We start from the raw sequence: 18,762 nt of genomic DNA, 5'->3' as shown, positions 1-18,762 counted from the left end.
TTTGACCCGCTGTGAAGGTCTTATTTACTTTTTATTAAATCTGAATAAATAATCAGATTGATTTAAAACGTACAAAATGTATATTTTTATATTCGAACTCCATTTTTTTCTCCTTTTCTTTTCATTAATTAACGCTTTTAAAATTCAAATAGATTACAGCGTACAGTTTCTTTGTTTTTTTTAAATGTTTTTTTCTCTTTTTCGGGAGTATTTTTTTTCGTGTTTTCTTCCTGTTATGTATTTTCTTTCGCATTTCTTAACATTATAGAGCGTAAATGATTAGAGATTAATTCTGTAATGAAGGAATAAATGCTGTTTTACACTAAATTCCGTCGCTGCTTGCGCATTTAATTAAAACGAAAACAGAATTATTTTCTTTTATGACGTGGAACGAATGAATGTTTCGTTTTTTTTTCCTCCCTCCCTCTCTCAGCGATATTTTATTTATTTATTTTTCTTTATTTTCCATTATCCGTTTTCTCCTCTTGACTCCCGATTTCACTTTTTCTCGCTAGTGCCGCCATCTGTTGTATCGTTCCTCACCTTTTTCGTATTTTTTTTTCTTTCCCGCAGGAAATGAAGGTGAACTGGGCCACGTCTCCTAGCAACACACCTAAACAAGACACAAGTAGTAAGTATGTTTTATATTCCAAGACTCATCCTAATGTTATTATAAATTCAAAAGAATTTATTGCTGTAGTTTTTCGTGATTTCTCTCCACCTCCCTCCGTTTCGCGTTTTAACAATAAGAACAAATGAGATAAAAATGAAGAGAAGTAGCGTATTTTCGCGGATTTACGACTAACTAACAATCGAGGTATTAATTGGCGCGTGGAGGGGGAAAAAAAACCTTCCAAACCGGGATAAACAACTTTACCTTTTTACGTATCTACCCGCATGGATATGAAGTGATGTACTGTACTGTACAATCCACCCCACGGGCTACAGCCTCTTTCCACGTTCCCGCCTACTACATCTGCAACACATCAAAGTCTCGCCGCTCATTTCGTATGCATCTAGACCGTTGTAGTTCCCTTCTAGCTGCTCCTCTTCGTCACTAGTTAACGCCAGATCAGATAGAAAAGGTTAAGAGCGAAAAGAATGGAAACTTGAGTAACTCTTAGGTTTTGCATTCTCTCCTAACTCTTAACTCCTTCCCCGGAGGCTCCGTGGATGCTGCACGCGTTTTTAAAAACGGGATGGATGCAACCGACTTTATACTAGCTCGCGCTAATATTTACCGTCACAACCAATAACGTTGGGTGATTTCTTTCTCTGCACTTTCCTGGAAAATTATCGTTTCTTCTAAGCTCTTCCTCTTCTTTTTTTTCCTCCCTTTCTTCTTCCTCTTTCTCTCTTTCTCTCTCTCATTCTCTCCCCTCTCCCGGTGTTCTAAAGAATGTTTCTCATTTTGAAGTTGAAAACTAAACGTTGTGTGTATACTTCATATCTGACATCAGGTGAAGAATATAAAAAAAAAAAGAAAACAAGGAAAAAAACCGATATGATTGATGGATAGTTGGAAAGAAGACATTCATTCATTCGGGTTTGTAATCGTGTTTTTTCCATTATCGTCTGTCAACAGTTGACCGATTGGAAACGATGCAAGTTATATACTAAAAATATAAATCTCTACTCCACCTGTTAGTTCTTATTTGATGTTAAGATCAAAGCTGACGTTGGGAATTTGCAATGTGCTAGTGGCAAAAATAATTTGGAAGCAATTTTGGATTAGAAAAAAACGGAAGGAAAAGAGGATGTTTCCTACGAGCAAAGTTCGGAAATCTAGTGAAAATTTCGTCTACTAATTTTGAAAAATTTATAATATAAATATTTGAAGCGACGTAGATAAGAAGATGGGATAAATAATTAATAATAAAAGGCTTGGAACGATTCTACAAGTTGGGAAGTTGCCATTTTGATCATCATTGTTACCTACGTGACGTTGACGAGTTGAATTTATGGGAACGTGACGCCGGTTATTTATGTGAATGGTAACGGGGGAGTGGAGTGGGAACAGTTACACGCCCAGACAATCATTGTTACTATTCCAGTATTGACATAACAGATGGCCGAACATTTTCCGGTTACCGGACGAGTTTTATTTAATCATCGGCGTTACGGCTTGAAAGCTGCAAACACTAAAACGGTTTACGAGAAGGAACGTGGCACACCTCTAACTACTTTTCTACGAAAATGCTAGCCGGTCGCGAGTCCCAGCCGGACCACTCTAAACGTCTCAACTCACTCGTACATGTAAATGTCTGCTCCCGCTTCGAGCACGTATATTCCACGCGCCATCTTATCTATCCTGTCTCTGTAGATACTACGAAAAGCCACTCGTTTTATGGAAGTGGCAAAGTTTAAATTAACGACGGCCTGCTCCTTTGTTTTACCGTCTAAGTTGTCGCTGGCGTATACTTAGCTGGTAATGAAGTCAGAGAGTGCGTGGGCCATAATGTTCTCCTTACCCCGTTTCGTTGTAATATTGTTGAGTTTTAGCTATCGTTACATTCTGTCTACTGTGTATAACTCCTAACCTTTATTGCTTTTATTGCATCGTTTGCTATATGCTTGTGTGTGTGTTTTCGTTCCGAAACGAAGAAAACGACGAATATTCCTCCATTACAACTCGTTCACATGACTTAACTTTTTAAAACTTACTAATCTAAAACTTGAAAATAAATGGAGATTTATGTAAGTAAAATGGAATTAAATAAGTTATCCTTCATAACTATCTGTTAATTTCGGAATTTATGGATGCAAAAATGCTTTTAAGCTACTACTAAAATGTGCGGGTTATACGCGGAATGGAAATTAAAATGAAGAAAACGGGCGAATTTTACTCAGAAAATGAAAGTAATTCTGGTATATTTTAACCGAAGAGATTTGCAAATAAATGAATCTCAGATTTTCCACCAATATACAATAGATGCTTGTAAATTTATTATGTAATGATCCCTTGAATCCGAGCGTTTTAAGCAATCGTCGCTTCATTTAGTCTCTTAATATAATAGGCTTTTGAGTCAATAAAGAATTTAATCTTTTATGTATTCAGATACAACCGACTTGAACTCTATTGATCTCTCCTTGCTTCAATCGAATAGAGAAGATATAAATTTTAAACAATATGGACAATGTTCTAATGGAGAATTGTATTTAAAAAAAGAAAAATAACGCAAGGAAGAGAAAATCGGATAATTGTGTAGAGGATATTATAAACGAATGTAAATAATATAAATGGATTTATATGAACATTAATGAAGTGTGTAAAGTCATCTCGATATTAATAGATTTTCCTAGCGATGACAAGGCGTTTATAATTCTCTATAATTGAGCCATAAAAGTGCATAAACGTGAGAAATAGTTAGACATAAATCTGATTAAAGGAATATATAATTACTAAATTGTATATCCAGAATAATAATTATAGTCATCTTCATATCCTTCTCTGTTACATTGGCAATAAACGGGTGGAAGTTTCATCATTTGGCAATTGAAAAGTTGTATTAAAGAGTTTTTCGCGATCAGAAATGCGTGTTAATCATCAGCTTGGATATGGCGGAAACTTTGCGCTTAAATTTTCCTATTTATGACGTAATTGAAAACTTTTGGCGAAATGGATATGAAATCACAGCGAATAAACTGTTCCTTTCAAAGCAAATCATGTGAATTCGTTCCAGATTTCACCTCTACTTAATTGTTTAGAGTTGTTGACAGATGTCTCCTATATTACGCTAGGCTGAGCAAACTTGTCTGCAGTTCAGAAGTTGGAAAGAAATATATTTTTTCGACTTTTTCCCACTTCTGACTTATTATCTCAGAGAGTGAGAAAAACAAGCATCGCGTTTCTGGTGAATATCACCATCTTTTCCTTTCCAATGATGACATCAACCGTTTTTCCGGTAAACGTGAGTTAATTAGGTGAGAGTTTGTTGACACATCGCCTGGTCGCGTCACCTCTGTCGTTTCTCTCTCAGAATTAATTTTCTCTTGGCGTGACTGCGATCGTCCAGGGAAACTCCGACGTTCTCAAGCACGGAAATGCTCATTCGTTCTCCATAAAATTCGTGACCGTTTCTCACACGACTGTCAGCCTTTGCACCGTGATTCCGAGCCATTTGATATAAGATTAGAAGCATGATTTGAATCTCTGGTACATCCTACCTCGGTTTTAAAACCACCTCCTCGTCTCTAAATAAAACTGTTGCTCCCTCTCCTCAAATCTAATTACAATCCAAAGCTATCTTGGCAAATTCAATTTGCTTCGTACGCATTTCTTTAATACGAATCTCCCTATATCGTCTATGATAAAAGTCTTAAAGTCTTTTAATGCATATTCTCCATTTAAAAGAACGGATAATTTAATATCTTCTCTAACGTTTCAATCTTGAAATTATCGCCTAGAAAAGTCAAGTCGCTCGTAAATTGACTAAGGAAAAAAAAATTCAAAATCTTAAAATAATTAGTGCTTTAATAATAAGCAATTCTTCTTAGCGCACAGAAAATGAATATTTGTTAGCGCGTTTGTATGTCTGAGCGAAATTTATCTGTACAGACTCTCGGAATAGTGTCATTCGTATGTTATCTATTCTGAGGAGATGATTTCGATATTTCCGAGAAGCCTCTTCTGTATACCGAGAGAGATATATAACCTATTTGTTTTCCTATCGTCTCCCTTCCCACGGCTATCGGTGTTTTCTTTTCAACAGTCTTTTAAACTTTGAAGCATCAGCAGCCACACTTTGCAGTTGCGACAGCGTTATCAAATATAAACGTGTTTTTCTTTTGTCCAAAAGGAGAGGGGTTTTACCTACACTAGACGTGTCATTTCCTTTTCCTGTGATAGATACATCTTTAAAATACATTGTATTTCGTCCTCGTTATTTTTTTTTCTTAAAAAAATTAGAATCAATTTCTTCTAATAATAATAATTTATTTTCTCTCACCTTTTTCTAGTATTTTTGTTTTTTTTTTCCTACCCCCTCCTCTGTCCGTTCTGTTTACACGTTTGCTTTATTTAGTGTTTCAAAGCCATAATTCTATGACTTGTTTGGTGTTTTCTTGTCTGTTACTGACTGATGGTCGGAGCCCTCCAATTCTTCTTGTTATTTTGAAACTTCTCTAGTAAATGGGATGGATACTGTCAAGTTACAAAGCCAAGCGGTCAACCACACGTCACGTCTCCGTAGACATCGTCAGTTAAGCAATCAATGTAAAGCATCCTCACTCACTCGGAATTTGGTATTCGAGATGGGACGTGATCCCGCACTCGCTGACCGGCTTAGTTTTGAGTTTCCACACCGAATATCACGCTATACATTAGTCTCGAGCCGAGAGAATGGAAATAGTTGCTGCCTCTTCGATAAGACTCGATGAGAGGTTGAATTCGTTTCTATGTGTCAATACACCCGTGTAAATGACAATTCCGTAAGCTTCAATTGCCAGTTAACACGTGATATAAGCGATAGATAAATTTTATATTATGTTTCTATTAATTTTAAACGAATTCCAAGCAGGTTAGACGTTTTGCATAAGTGTTATATAAATATATATGTAAGTAACTCGTGTTGATTTTTCTGTTGGAGACGATCTTATTCGCTGGTCTATTCATTCCAAGTACAAGAGGTGGCTATTGGCAGAATCACATCACTTAAACTGAAAGTGGTAGTTTTCCATTATTCAGTAGTTCGTTATCGATTGATTTGTCATTATCTCCATCTGCTGTTGAATTTTTTCTGCCTTCTTTTCCTTTCTTATTCTTCTTTTTTTTCCCCTTTCTTTCTCCTTCCCTTTCACCTGTCTTTTTATTCGCCAAGGTTTCATATTTTAAAATATGAGTAGATCTGTTTAAAGTTATTTTCCTCTCAGGAGCTTTAATGTAATCCAGTATAAGCTTATTAAAACGTTCGATTTCTTACTAAGAAAAGATGATTTATATATTAAAAAAAAGAAGAAGAAATAATAATAATAATAATAATAGGGGAAAAAATCTTATAATGATGCTTTTACTTCGAATGATTTCATTCTTACAAGTTGGCATGATATTGTATTAAAATATTATTTGCTTACATTTTTGGAGGATTTTGTTGACTTTCTAAATAAAGAAAAAGAAAAAATGTAATGAGAATTTCAAAAGTACTCAGTCAAGATGATTGAAAAATTAAAAATTTATTTGGGAAAAATTTCATATAGTCTCTTCTCTTATACGACCAGTTTTAGCATTCGATTAAATTTTTATTTACACAAAGTATAGTAAATTCTGCCATTTAATTTAGTTTTTTTCCTCTTATATTTTTTTATTTTCCGCTCAGTCAGAGTTGTTTATAGAACACGTATACACCTCTACTTCTTACATGTCTATATACCAAATGACTTCCGATTTAATTTGAAGATTAATAATTAAAAAAAAACAAAAATCAGTAACGAATACGAATCGATATCTTATAAAATGATACTGATAATACGAAATTCCTTAATGCAATCGATAGTTTTAGTGGTTGTAAAGATGGTAAATATCGTCCCCATTAAACGTAGTCGAATATCTCGATTTAAGTGCTTTAATTTCTTTTGTATCGATCGAATACTTGGAAAATATATAGACTATATATATATATATATATATAAAGGTGAATCCGGAATTCTTTGAAAATAGTACTATTAAAGATATTTTAGTCATAAGAAGTTAGGAATGTGAACAAGTTATTAAGAGTATTTGTATTGTACAAGTTAGAAACGACCCTGTTGTATGTAAAGTTAATTAAACAAATGGGTAAAACTCTTATAATATATATAAAATAGAGACGTGCGAGATTTTAAAATGATGCTTCAAATACAACATAAAGATTATATTAGTAAACTATTATATCTATCTTTGGCAGAGTGTTTATAATCCTATCTCTTGGATGAAATTTAGCAATTGTCTCCTTTGTCTACCCCCCTCAGTTGCGATAAACGAGCACCATAAACGTTTCTTATAGAGTTTCTATTAATCAACACATCGTTTAGTGCCATTGTTTAGTTGTTGAAGCTCTCTTTTTCCCTTTCTTTTTTTCTTTTATCCGAACAGAACACTACCACATATTCGTGGGTGACTTGAGTCCAGAAATTGAGACGCAACAACTACGTGAAGCATTTGCACCCTTCGGCGAAATTTCGTAAGTATCCAATATTTTAAAAAATTTTTAAATAATTTATTTACTTTTTTTTAATTCTTACATAAGATTATTTTATTCANTTATAAAATCACAAACTGTCATAATAAAAACATTTATAAATAAGAATAAGCATCCTTTTTAAGTTTTAATTGATATTATTTTTAAGTGTTAATTAAGTTATCTCGAGAAATTCTAGACCTTTATATATATATATAATCTACGAGAGGAAACTTTGTAAATTGTATTAAATTCGGCTCTATAAAGTTCTAGTAATTGAAAGTTCCTCCGTTGAATGAGCCAACTTTTAAATGAAGAATCGATTTATTTACTATGAATAAAATCGATAAGTTATCGTAATCTATAAAGGAAATATAAGTGAAAGGACACGGAAGCAATTTCGGGTCAATGGGGTGTCTCATAGTTTGGGTGGGGCAAGTAGCAATGGTTATCGATCAATTCCTGAGGTCACCTCGTAGAGTTTTCTCCGGGCGTGGTCAGCTTCCCTGCAAGACAGAGGAACACTGTTGGGGAAGCAGAATACAGTGAGTCTCTACGTGATTAACATAGAGCGGAATTCTAGCATTAAATTCTTTCCTGTACTACCCACTGTTATCACAAATTTTCTCATAATTATGTCATTCAATTATCTACATAATTTTCCTCCGGTAATATCGTAATAAATTTTAATCAGAAGCGACGGAATTAATCTAATTCCAAGAAATTATATTAATGAAACAATCTGTATTGAGAATATTTTTAGAATCATTCCTAAAAATAAGAAATAAAATCGATTGAAAAATTTAAATTCCTTGATTTATAGGAATACAAATTTCGTTTCAATTTTATTCAATTATTTTTCTTTTCTTTACGAAGAAAAATAAACCAATAAAAAAAAGAAAATAACGCTAAATAGAAGTAAGATCAAGTGCGATTTTAAGCCTGCAATTTGAACTAGAATATAAATTTAAATCCGGTTGTAAAGATCTTTGCAAATAGAATAACCACTCTGAGAGATGATCGGAAAGTAAACTGAGAAAAAATTCTTAGCTGGAAGGAAATCGAATATAGTGAAAATATCCAAATATCTACTAACTTCTAAAGAAATTCTTGAAGAAATGCCAGTTTTTTCCGTGTTGATTTTGAATATGAAACGAATAAAAGTATCATCTGACTAATAATAACATGGATTTTTTTTCCCATNCGTAGAGTTTTCTCCGGGCGTGGTCAGCTTCCCTGCAAGACAGAGGAACACTGTTGGGGAAGCAGAATACAGTGAGTCTCTACGTGATTAACATAGAGCGGAATTCTAGCATTAAATTCTTTCCTGTACTACCCACTGTTATATATAAATATATTTAAAAGTTATAAATTGATATAGGAACTTATCATTTTCGATTAGATTCATTTATATTTCGTCAATGTTATTCACTTCTTTCGTTGTCAAAATGTTATTTCATTGACAATTAAGGACCAGTTTAATTAAATAAATTCTAAAGGAATAATTTTGAATTATTTTTTATATGTTTAAAATAATTAATTTATAAAATATAAACCGAAAACAATTTATTTATACATTAAAAATGAAATTAGTCAGTGAAAATATTAAAAATATTTCTACTTTTGAGATGTTTTTCTATAATTTATTTCAATTAAAAACATATAATAATATAAATTGTCAGTGAAAATTGAAATTTTTAGTCAGAATGTATGAATTGATGTTTAAAATTATTTATGTTACTATAAACATTCTTTAATAAATAATGCTTAAACAAATCATAACACTTAGTTATTACATAGTCATGATCATTGCTATGTTCATTTGAATAGGAAAAATGTTTGGCTTAGATTTAACAGTAAGCTTTCTTTCTTGTCATCATCATTGTGAGTGTCACGTGTGCCCCAAGAGTAGCAATCTACTTGAGTGATAGTGTCGCTACAGATCATTCATTAGCTCATGTATTGTTAGTTGACTGACTAGCTCTTAATAACTTCCACCCCCCAGAGTTGGAAAGTGCAGGGAGGAAACCTGCCTTCCTTGATTAATGTTATATCATAGGTATAGATTAACTAGATGCGATCAATGAATAGGTCTACCTGAACCACTCCCCATGACAAATGAGAACATTTGCCAGGAACTGGTAACACTGCCCAACATTACAGTTGTGTTATCTTCATTATTTTGCTAGTCTGTAGACCTGTTATATATTAGCAAATCAGATTAGTAAAGTTCATTATAACACTAATATTAATTTTTTATATTAATTTTTTTCTTTTTTTTTTCCTTCCTTCTTCATTCAGTTACATATAAATGTCTTCCAAATTTGATAAATGTTTTCCATATTTAGTAAATTTTCAGAATAATGTATGTCCTGGAATGATATTTCTGTTAAAATATGATAAGAATCAAAGAATAATGTAACCTCTTAATACATATCGACTACCTAAATGATCTTTATTAATACTTCATCAACATTTCACTACTAATCTTCTAAGTAAATATGTAACTAAATATTTATATTATTGGAAAGCACTTTACTTACAAATGGAGATGATTTCCTAGATATGGAATATCGATGACAATATCCAAACCACTACTTGTTGACATTGGACTAACCGCATTATTCTAGTACATCGGCGGGCAACCGCTTTAACAAAACTCGTTGCNAAGAGAAGATTTTTTTAAGGTTTCAAGTTATCTAAATTAATATTCGGAAAGAGGATTATATTTTTCTTGGAAGAAGTTTTTGAATTTAAATGTTGACAGTGAAATCCCTTTGGTCAAGGAAATTTATTCGCTGTCATCTGGCATGACTCTAGCGTGGTTCCCCAACGTGTTGTTGAGCAAGAAGCATAGTAGCAGTTTTTGTGGTTTCATTGCGTGTCTCTTGGGCATTCACTATAGAGAAGCACGATTCAGCGGGAAAAACTGCAGTCCTCTTTATATACTAGCTGTTGGTTAGTGAACTTCCCTCCAAAACCCCCCATCTGCGATAAGAGAATTGTTCGGAACAATCCCGGTCTTCGTTCATTACGATAGATCGCATCGTAAAGATCGTTTTTAACGCTACCTTTTAGACGAAAATGTTTCGTCAGTTTGGTCCGGTGTCGTTATCTATGTGTCGTCATCGGCGCACGTTCCATTTGCAGAATATTTCGTCCGGGTCAAGCGGGGTGGTGGAAACTATAGCTCCAATCGTACGTTACTTGGGAGAAGAATTGGGAGAACGGTGGAAGAGGGGGAAAGAATAAAAAAAAACCCGGATGAAATGAAGTATTGTCAACTAGTAAGCCAAACAGCAGTTGGAAGTTGTCGACCCCGATGCTCCGTACAGCGTTATCGACGGAGACCAGCTTCCCTAGATCACGGTCCGTCTGACCCACAGTCCGTCCCACGTATACATAACCCGCTTATCTCTGTACGCCAGGGATGCTGGGAGATGGGACGTGAAACCACACGTCCGGCCGTCTGTCACCAAGAGGTAAAACACAACCTCCGACATCTTGTTACATTGGACCAGAGTTGTCTCCGTTAAGAATTGGTGGTCACGTACTCCACTCTTATGTTTGACGATTGCACCAAATATCAAATTCCTCCACTCTTCTCCGAATTTCCCATCGTAAAACAGTAAATAAAAATTCACTCTCTTTTTTTTTCGATTTTTCGATGTATTAAAACATATTTTAAATGTTAAAAAAATAATATATACATACAATAAAACCTGCATAAACCGGATTCGCACGGTACCGAATATTTTTTTTCCGGTTTCCGTTTTAAACAGGTTTTTTTTAAACAGAAAAATCGCTCCGTTTCTAAGAATTTTTTCCGTTTAGACAGGTTCCGTCTTGGACAGGTTTTGCTGTAGATTATTAAAACATTTCATCTGATTACAGTCATTTAATTCGATTAAATGAAGTAAGGTTTTGTTGTTAAGAGTTTTAATTGAATTTGTACAATGATCACAAAAACAAACTAAATGGAAAGTATTGCAGTCATTTTCAAACTACCAATTTGATATTTTAGCTTCTTTTTTTTTTTCTTTTTCTAAATAAACATTCTGATGAAATGTTTGAATTTCTAAATTTCCTCCAACCAGATTATTTGAAATATATATTATTAACGTACTTATTATCTATATTTAATTATTATGTCGAGAGAAAATATCATTAAAAGGAACTGGTAAATATGTTGTTATTCTATTAAAGTTTAGCAGTTGTTTTCTATTTTAAAAATTAATCAAAAATTGTTTTACTGATTGGTTTTGGGGCTGTTAAAGTCAGAGTACGGCTTAGTAATTTGTTTTCTATAGAATTTAATACAGTTTATACGGAAATTTTAATTTTATATAGGCCCTTTGTATCTTGTTTAAAACCGGACAACGTAATGCATTCTCTCAATTGCAAATCTATAATTATATAATTACAGTCCAACCTGCGGACAACGGTCGGATAGGGCGGTAAGAAGTGGCCGTTTTTGGGAGGTTCGACTGTTTATATCAAGTATATTTATCTAAATGAATAGATTTTATTCTTAAAATATTTTAAATCTTCATAAATAATTGGAGAATTTCATATGATTTCTTAGGCACGTCACTTTATACAAGTTATATTATCAGTTAATACCCTATAATATATAAAGAGTAGTTAATTTTACGAATAATATAAAAGGATTACATTATAAAATGAATAATAAAAACGAATAAAGCTGTTTATAATATTAAAACTTCGCTAATAAAGTGTGAGATTTGAATAATAAATGGTCATTCCTGTTTTAATATCGGTTGCAAGTTTTATATATTTTAAAGGTGAATAAATCCGATTTTTGACCGATGAAAAGTTTTAAATTAAATTTCTCAAAGTTTATATTCTTACAACGTTCAGTGGAAAATAAATAAATAAATAATAAATTTATTTATGAAATTTTATAAATTATTTAAAGTAATAATGAAAAAATTTGTCTGAATAATATAACAGAGTCTTTAAAAAGTAAAATTTGCATAATTAGATGCGTAAAATTTTAATTTATACCGTATTTATCTTAAGATAGGAATTTTATATCCTCATAAAACGATATCACACGAGGATGCTGAAATGATTAAGGCCTATATTTTCTATCGTAGCGCTTCCACAATTCTCTTTCGGACTCCAATTTTAATAAATGAATGCCTTCTAAATCCAATAAAGCAGCGAAAAATTAAAAAAAAAAAAAAAGTCAGCAGCAATCCCTTTTCTTGTATTATTTAAATCCCAAAGTGGGCGCTACCATCCCCTCGATGTTGATAGAAGACCCAACAAGGAACTTGAAGACAGTCAAGGGAGACAAAAATTCATTTTGAAACAATATACATAAGAAGTATATGCACTAATAAGGGGGTGGCGTTAGTCTGAAAAGTTTGAGAAATCCCAATTTAAAGTTTTTCGTACACCCATTCATACTTCATTTTATACACGATCGGGATCTAGGCCACAATTATAATTCATCATATTTAACAGCATGGCACTTTCGTGCTCGGTTCCATTTCATTTAATTTGACTGTTTTACAATTAATGGCCATGCAAATGGAAGCCGCAAACTCCAAACTTGCATAAACTTCGGAGACGAAAATGTCGGCCGAATACAACAGAGTGACACTTCATTGTATTTACAAATATGCAGGCCCAGTAAGGCCTCATCGATAGTAATACACTCATAAGAGACGAATCGACTATGTCACGTTGGAAGGAAGGGGGATTTAAAAAAAAAATATGCGCGTGTAAACGTGCTTTAATTGAAACGAGGAGTATTTTGGCTTGTCAACTTCATGGCTTATTCTCGCCCTTAGTTACTGCTTTATGTCGTTTATGTGATGGACAGTTTGATGGTAAATGGAGCAGAGCGAAACTTGTCACACTGAAGTTGCACTCGGCTCGGCATCGTTAATATTTGAGATTTAACGGTGTCTTCCACCGTCAAGAACGATCCGGATAGGAATCACTAGTGACGTCGCTGGCGTAAATGTTTAATTAATTTGCAGTCATTTTCTCCAAGACAGTTTATTGTACAGAAGTGCAAATCAGCGTAAATTCGGCTTTCGTGTGATAGATTTCATTCCCGTTTATAACAACTTTTCCTCATTTGTCATGCGGATTTCTTCGAGTTTGATCGTGGCACACGTATGAACTCCCTCAGATTTGGATTGTTATCATCGTCAGTAACGCTATCAAGAGAAGGAGGGAAGGGGGAAAAAAAAGGAAAAACAACCATCAGTTTCTCATTGTAATATTTCTCTAGGAAAGAAAAAAAAGGCATTTTGTTTATTAAAAATAAATGAACTCGCTTATTATTTATAAATTAGCCATTACAATATGTTGTCCTTCTAAATATTTAATTTTTCTTCTGCATTTAATGGAAAGCAATGTGTTTGACTGTTTTCTTGTTGGCGTTCTTAAGATCTATCCAGTAACTCTGGTCAGATATTAAAATGATTATTTTATGAAAACAAATGCAATTATGAATACTGGATCCGACTTTTCCTCTTCTCTTATTAGCCACAACACGATTATTTGCTTCCCTCATTTATCGAAAGGAAAAGAAAAAAAAAACAAGATAAGTTTTTAGATTAGAGTAATGAAAATTCGACTGTTTCGACTTCTTAATCTTACTTTTTTACTCGGACAAAAAAATAAATTCCCAAATTTCAGACGAACATTAAAAATCAGTCATGATTCAACTGCAAAAAAAATCATTTAGTTAATTGTTTATTAAATAGAATTAATAATACAAATTAAATTATTATTATTATTATTATTTTAATTGTGGAATAAATGGTCGTATTTATTTTAAAACTAATTTTTAATCTTTCCACTCCTCTATACCCGCGAATAACATATTTTTTTCGTTGTAAAGGGGTATAGCTTCTTCACAGTTAAGCTATTAAGAAGAAATTTATCCGTGTCCATTCGTTAATTTACGAGAAAATATACATTTAAACTCTATACTACGTTTATTTTTTTATTAATTAAGATTCTCTTCGAAACAAAGACTCGGCCATTAAGAACTGAATCTTTATTTAATATAAGATAATAAAAAAATGACAAATAAATAATATAAACAAGATTATAAAAATTCAATCAAAGAAGAAAGAGAAATTATTTTATAGAAAAGAAAAAAAAAATGGTCTCGCAACCCCTTTGATGCGTACACCCCGGGTTAAGAACCACTATTTTAAAGGATTTTGAAGACAAGATTTATTGTAAACTTTATAACTTTTTTCCCCTTTTTTTAACCAGAAGTACTTTAGTATCTATTTATAGTTTCGATATTTTTGTGGCCAATTCCACGTGGATAATAAAAATCTTAATTTCATTTATATCTGTGAAAACCAACTAAAAGACCCTTTTTTTTTATCTTCCCTCCTTCCTATCTAATTGTTTTTATAAAGTCGAAAGATGAAGGATGAAAAATAATTTCTTCTTTCAGAAATAATTGAAAATATCGAATTATTTTCTTTTGTTTGAGATTTTATTTATATATTTTTAATTTTTTTCTTCCTTTTTACTCTTCGAATTATTCGGATAATTCATTCATTAAATGATAAAATAACAACAACATTTCTAACTTTCCTAGTCATTTTTTTTCCTTTATCGCTTTTAATGTTTTGTATCCTTTTTTTAGTAAAATAAAATATAAATAAAATTGTTCTAAATTTATGGAAAATAATAATAATAATAATATACCATTATTCAATTTTCGTTTAGTCGAACCTCGATGTAGCGCTTTCTTAAATAGCCTCATCCTCTTAAATCGTCAGTCTACTCGTAAATATTAAACAGAGAATTATACGATTTTATTTGTAGACCTCGTTACTACGTCTTGTTATTTAAAGTAATGTAAAGTATTTCGGTTTAGCGTTAATCTCTATTGAGTGGCCACTTCGGAGATGTGCAAATAGTGACGTTAAATCGAAGTATAACGAAGTCTCTTGATTGAAAATTATATTTTTTATGGCGGATTTATTAGTCCTTCGCACTTAACCATTAAGGAGGGCCTCCGGGGCCCTAGAGAGTTTAAGAGAAAATTTTTATGATTCGATAATTAAGAAAGTTCAAACGAGGTTCATTTATTATTACTTTTTTCTTTATTTTCATTCTAAACTAAGTTAAGGGGATGAACTGGTTTTAGTGGAAAAAATTAATATTGTTTTTTTTAACTTACTTTTTTACAGAAGGGCCTTATCGTTATTAATGAAAGGGGTTCAGTTTTCATTAAACTTTTGATCCTGGAAACGATAATACTACCCCGAGATAGCACTTTCTGTTTAACAAAGCGCTATGTCGAGGTTTTACGTCTGATCTTTGCTTTCGTTTTACCTTTCTACTGAGAAAATATCGAAATATTTTTAACTCGGAGAGTAAAAATTAGAGTTTTTTTTAAAGCCAAAAATAATGATAAAATTTTGAATTTAAACTCTCCTTTATTCTCGAAGAGTGTGTATATATACTTTGTAATTGGTGGTTAGAGAAAGAGAATTGTAAGATATAATCTCATTTTGATTCTTTTTGCAGATTAGATTCAAGGATGAATATTTTATAAAAGTTACACAAATTTTCTCATAATTATGTCATTCAATTATCTACATAATTTTCCTCCGGTAATATCGTAATAAATTTTAATCAGAAGCGACGGAATTAATCTAATTCCAAGAAATTATATTAATGAAACAATCTGTATTGAGAATATTTTTAGAATCATTCCTAAAAATAAGAAATAAAATCGATTGAAAAATTTAAATTCCTTGATTTATAGGAATACAAATTTCGTTTCAATTTTATTCAATTATTTTTCTTTTCTTTACGAAGAAAAATAAACCAATAAAAAAAAAGAAAATAACGCTAAATAGAAGTAAGATCAAGTGCGATTTTAAGCCTGCAATTTGAACTAGAATATAAATTTAAATCCGGTTGTAAAGATCTTTGCAAATAGAATAACCACTCTGAGAGATGATCGGAAAGTAAACTGAGAAAAAATTCTTAGCTGGAAGGAAATCGAATATAGTGAAAATATCCAAATATCTACTAACTTCTAAAGAAATTCTTGAAGAAATGCCAGTTTTTTCCGTGTTGATTTTGAATATGAAACGAATAAAAGTATTATCTGACTAATAATAACATGGATTTTTTTTTTCCATAAAAAATTGCATAAAAACTAAATAATTACGATGCAATATATATTTAAATTCTACCACTTTTAGTGAAAATTAATACTAAAAAATAATTTTATTTTGTATAAAAACCCGCTTTTTATATGTAAGAAAANTTTATGGAAAATAATAATAATAATAATATACCATTATTCAATTTTCGTTTAGTCGAACCTCGATGTAGCGCTTTCTTAAATAGCCTCATCCTCTTAAATCGTCAGTCTACTCGTAAATATTAAACAGAGAATTATACGATTTTATTTGTAGACCTCGTTACTACGTCTTGTTATTTAAAGTAATGTAAAGTATTTCGGTTTAGCGTTAATCTCTATTGAGTGGCCACTTCGGAGATGTGCAAATAGTGACGTTAAATCGAAGTATAACGAAGTCTCTTGATTGAAAATTATATTTTTTATGGCGGATTTATTAGTCCTTCGCACTTAACCATTAAGGAGGGCCTCCGGGGCCCTAGAGAGTTTAAGAGAAAATTTTTATGATTCGATAATTAAGAAAGTTCAAACGAGGTTCATTTATTATTACTTTTTTCTTTATTTTCATTCTAAACTAAGTTAAGGGGATGAACTGGTTTTAGTGGAAAAAATTAATATTGTTTTTTTTAACTTACTTTTTTACAGAAGGGCCTTATCGTTATTAATGAAAGGGGTTCAGTTTTCATTAAACTTTTGATCCTGGAAACGATAATACTACCCCGAGATAGCACTTTCTGTTTAACAAAGCGCTATGTCGAGGTTTTACGTCTGATCTTTGCTTTCGTTTTACCTTTCTACTGAGAAAATATCGAAATATTTTTAACTCGGAGAGTAAAAATTAGAGTTTTTTTTAAAGCCAAAAATAATGATAAAATTTTGAATTTAAACTCTCCTTTATTCTCGAAGAGTGTGTATATATACTTTGTAATTGGTGGTTAGAGAAAGAGAATTGTAAGATATAATCTCATTTTGATTCTTTTTGCAGATTAGATTCAAGGATGAATATTTTATAAAAGTTACACAAATTTTCTCATAATTATGTCATTCAATTATCTACATAATTTTCCTCCGGTAATATCGTAATAAATTTTAATCAGAAGCGACGGAATTAATCTAATTCCAAGAAATTATATTAATGAAACAATCTGTATTGAGAATATTTTTAGAATCATTCCTAAAAATAAGAAATAAAATCGATTGAAAAATTTAAATTCCTTGATTTATAGGAATACAAATTTCGTTTCAATTTTATTCAATTATTTTTCTTTTCTTTACGAAGAAAAATAAACCAATAAAAAAAAAGAAAATAACGCTAAATAGAAGTAAGATCAAGTGCGATTTTAAGCCTGCAATTTGAACTAGAATATAAATTTAAATCCGGTTGTAAAGATCTTTGCAAATAGAATAACCACTCTGAGAGATGATCGGAAAGTAAACTGAGAAAAAATTCTTAGCTGGAAGGAAATCGAATATAGTGAAAATATCCAAATATCTACTAACTTCTAAAGAAATTCTTGAAGAAATGCCAGTTTTTTCCGTGTTGATTTTGAATATGAAACGAATAAAAGTATTATCTGACTAATAATAACATGGATTTTTTTTTTCCATAAAAAATTGCATAAAAACTAAATAATTACGATGCAATATATATTTAAATTCTACCACTTTTAGTGAAAATTAATACTAAAAAATAATTTTATTTTGTATAAAAACCCGCTTTTTATATGTAAGAAAATAGATGCAGTCGAACTTAGTAGGGAGAGAGAGGGTGTACGGAATTGTCGTAGTTTCCGGGGGGATTTCGAAATAATGCTAATAAAACTATTGTGTTTATATGATTTAAAACATAAAAATGAATGTAAAATAATTGTTAAAAGGATAATATAACGTTTGTAATCGTTTATCACGTGTTTTCTGTTTCGTTCTTTTTAAAATTCGTTAAATAGAGGATGCCGGTTGCATTAGACTACATTTCTTACTTCAGAACTTGTACGTAAAGTTATTATGGCTAAGAAAAGTTTAGAGTAGATTGTTTATTGATGGATATTCAGTCTTGTCTTTTCCTTTTATTATTATTATTATTATTTTAATATAATTTTCTTTCCTCCCTTCTAAAATGTAATCTGTTTGTGTCTATAAACGTGTCAGGAATCTATTAAAAACATGATTAGAATTTTCTTAATACATTAAATATTTTTATAGAAGAATATCCAGACAGTTTCATCACAAATTAACTAAAGTTATTAGTAATGATATAATTAGTTTCTGTCTTCTTGCCTATCTATATATAGGCATATATATACATGAGAGAAAAAGAGATAAAGAAGAGATATAATTGATTTTTATGAGGAACGTTTTAATATCTAATTAAAATAACTGTAAAAAGAAAACGAAAGCTAGTGATGCAGCTCGATGACAATATCCAAACCACTACTTGTT

The 18,762-nt window shown here is 31.5% G+C and overlaps 1 protein-coding gene across 1 annotated transcript in view; it reads left to right on the top strand.

Annotated features, from left to right (window-relative positions):
• Positions 1-18,762, top strand: part of LOC111624360 (nucleolysin TIAR-like) — a 240,259-nt gene that overhangs the window by 189,192 nt on the left and 32,305 nt on the right. The window contains exons 3-4 of the mRNA XM_023367189.1: positions 574-631; positions 7,070-7,157. Coding sequence (XP_023222957.1) covers positions 574-631; positions 7,070-7,157 — 146 coding nt within the window. The remainder of the gene's footprint in view (positions 1-573; positions 632-7,069; positions 7,158-18,762) is intronic.

The sequence above is a fragment of the Centruroides sculpturatus genome, unplaced genomic scaffold (genome assembly GCF_000671375.1).
Source record: "Centruroides sculpturatus isolate CEXI.00-Female unplaced genomic scaffold, Cexi_2.0 scaffold9, whole genome shotgun sequence".
NCBI classification, from domain to species: Eukaryota; Metazoa; Arthropoda; class Arachnida; order Scorpiones; family Buthidae; genus Centruroides; species Centruroides sculpturatus.
Note: the sequence above shows the minus strand (reverse complement) of the source record. Positions and strands in the feature narration are given on the sequence as shown.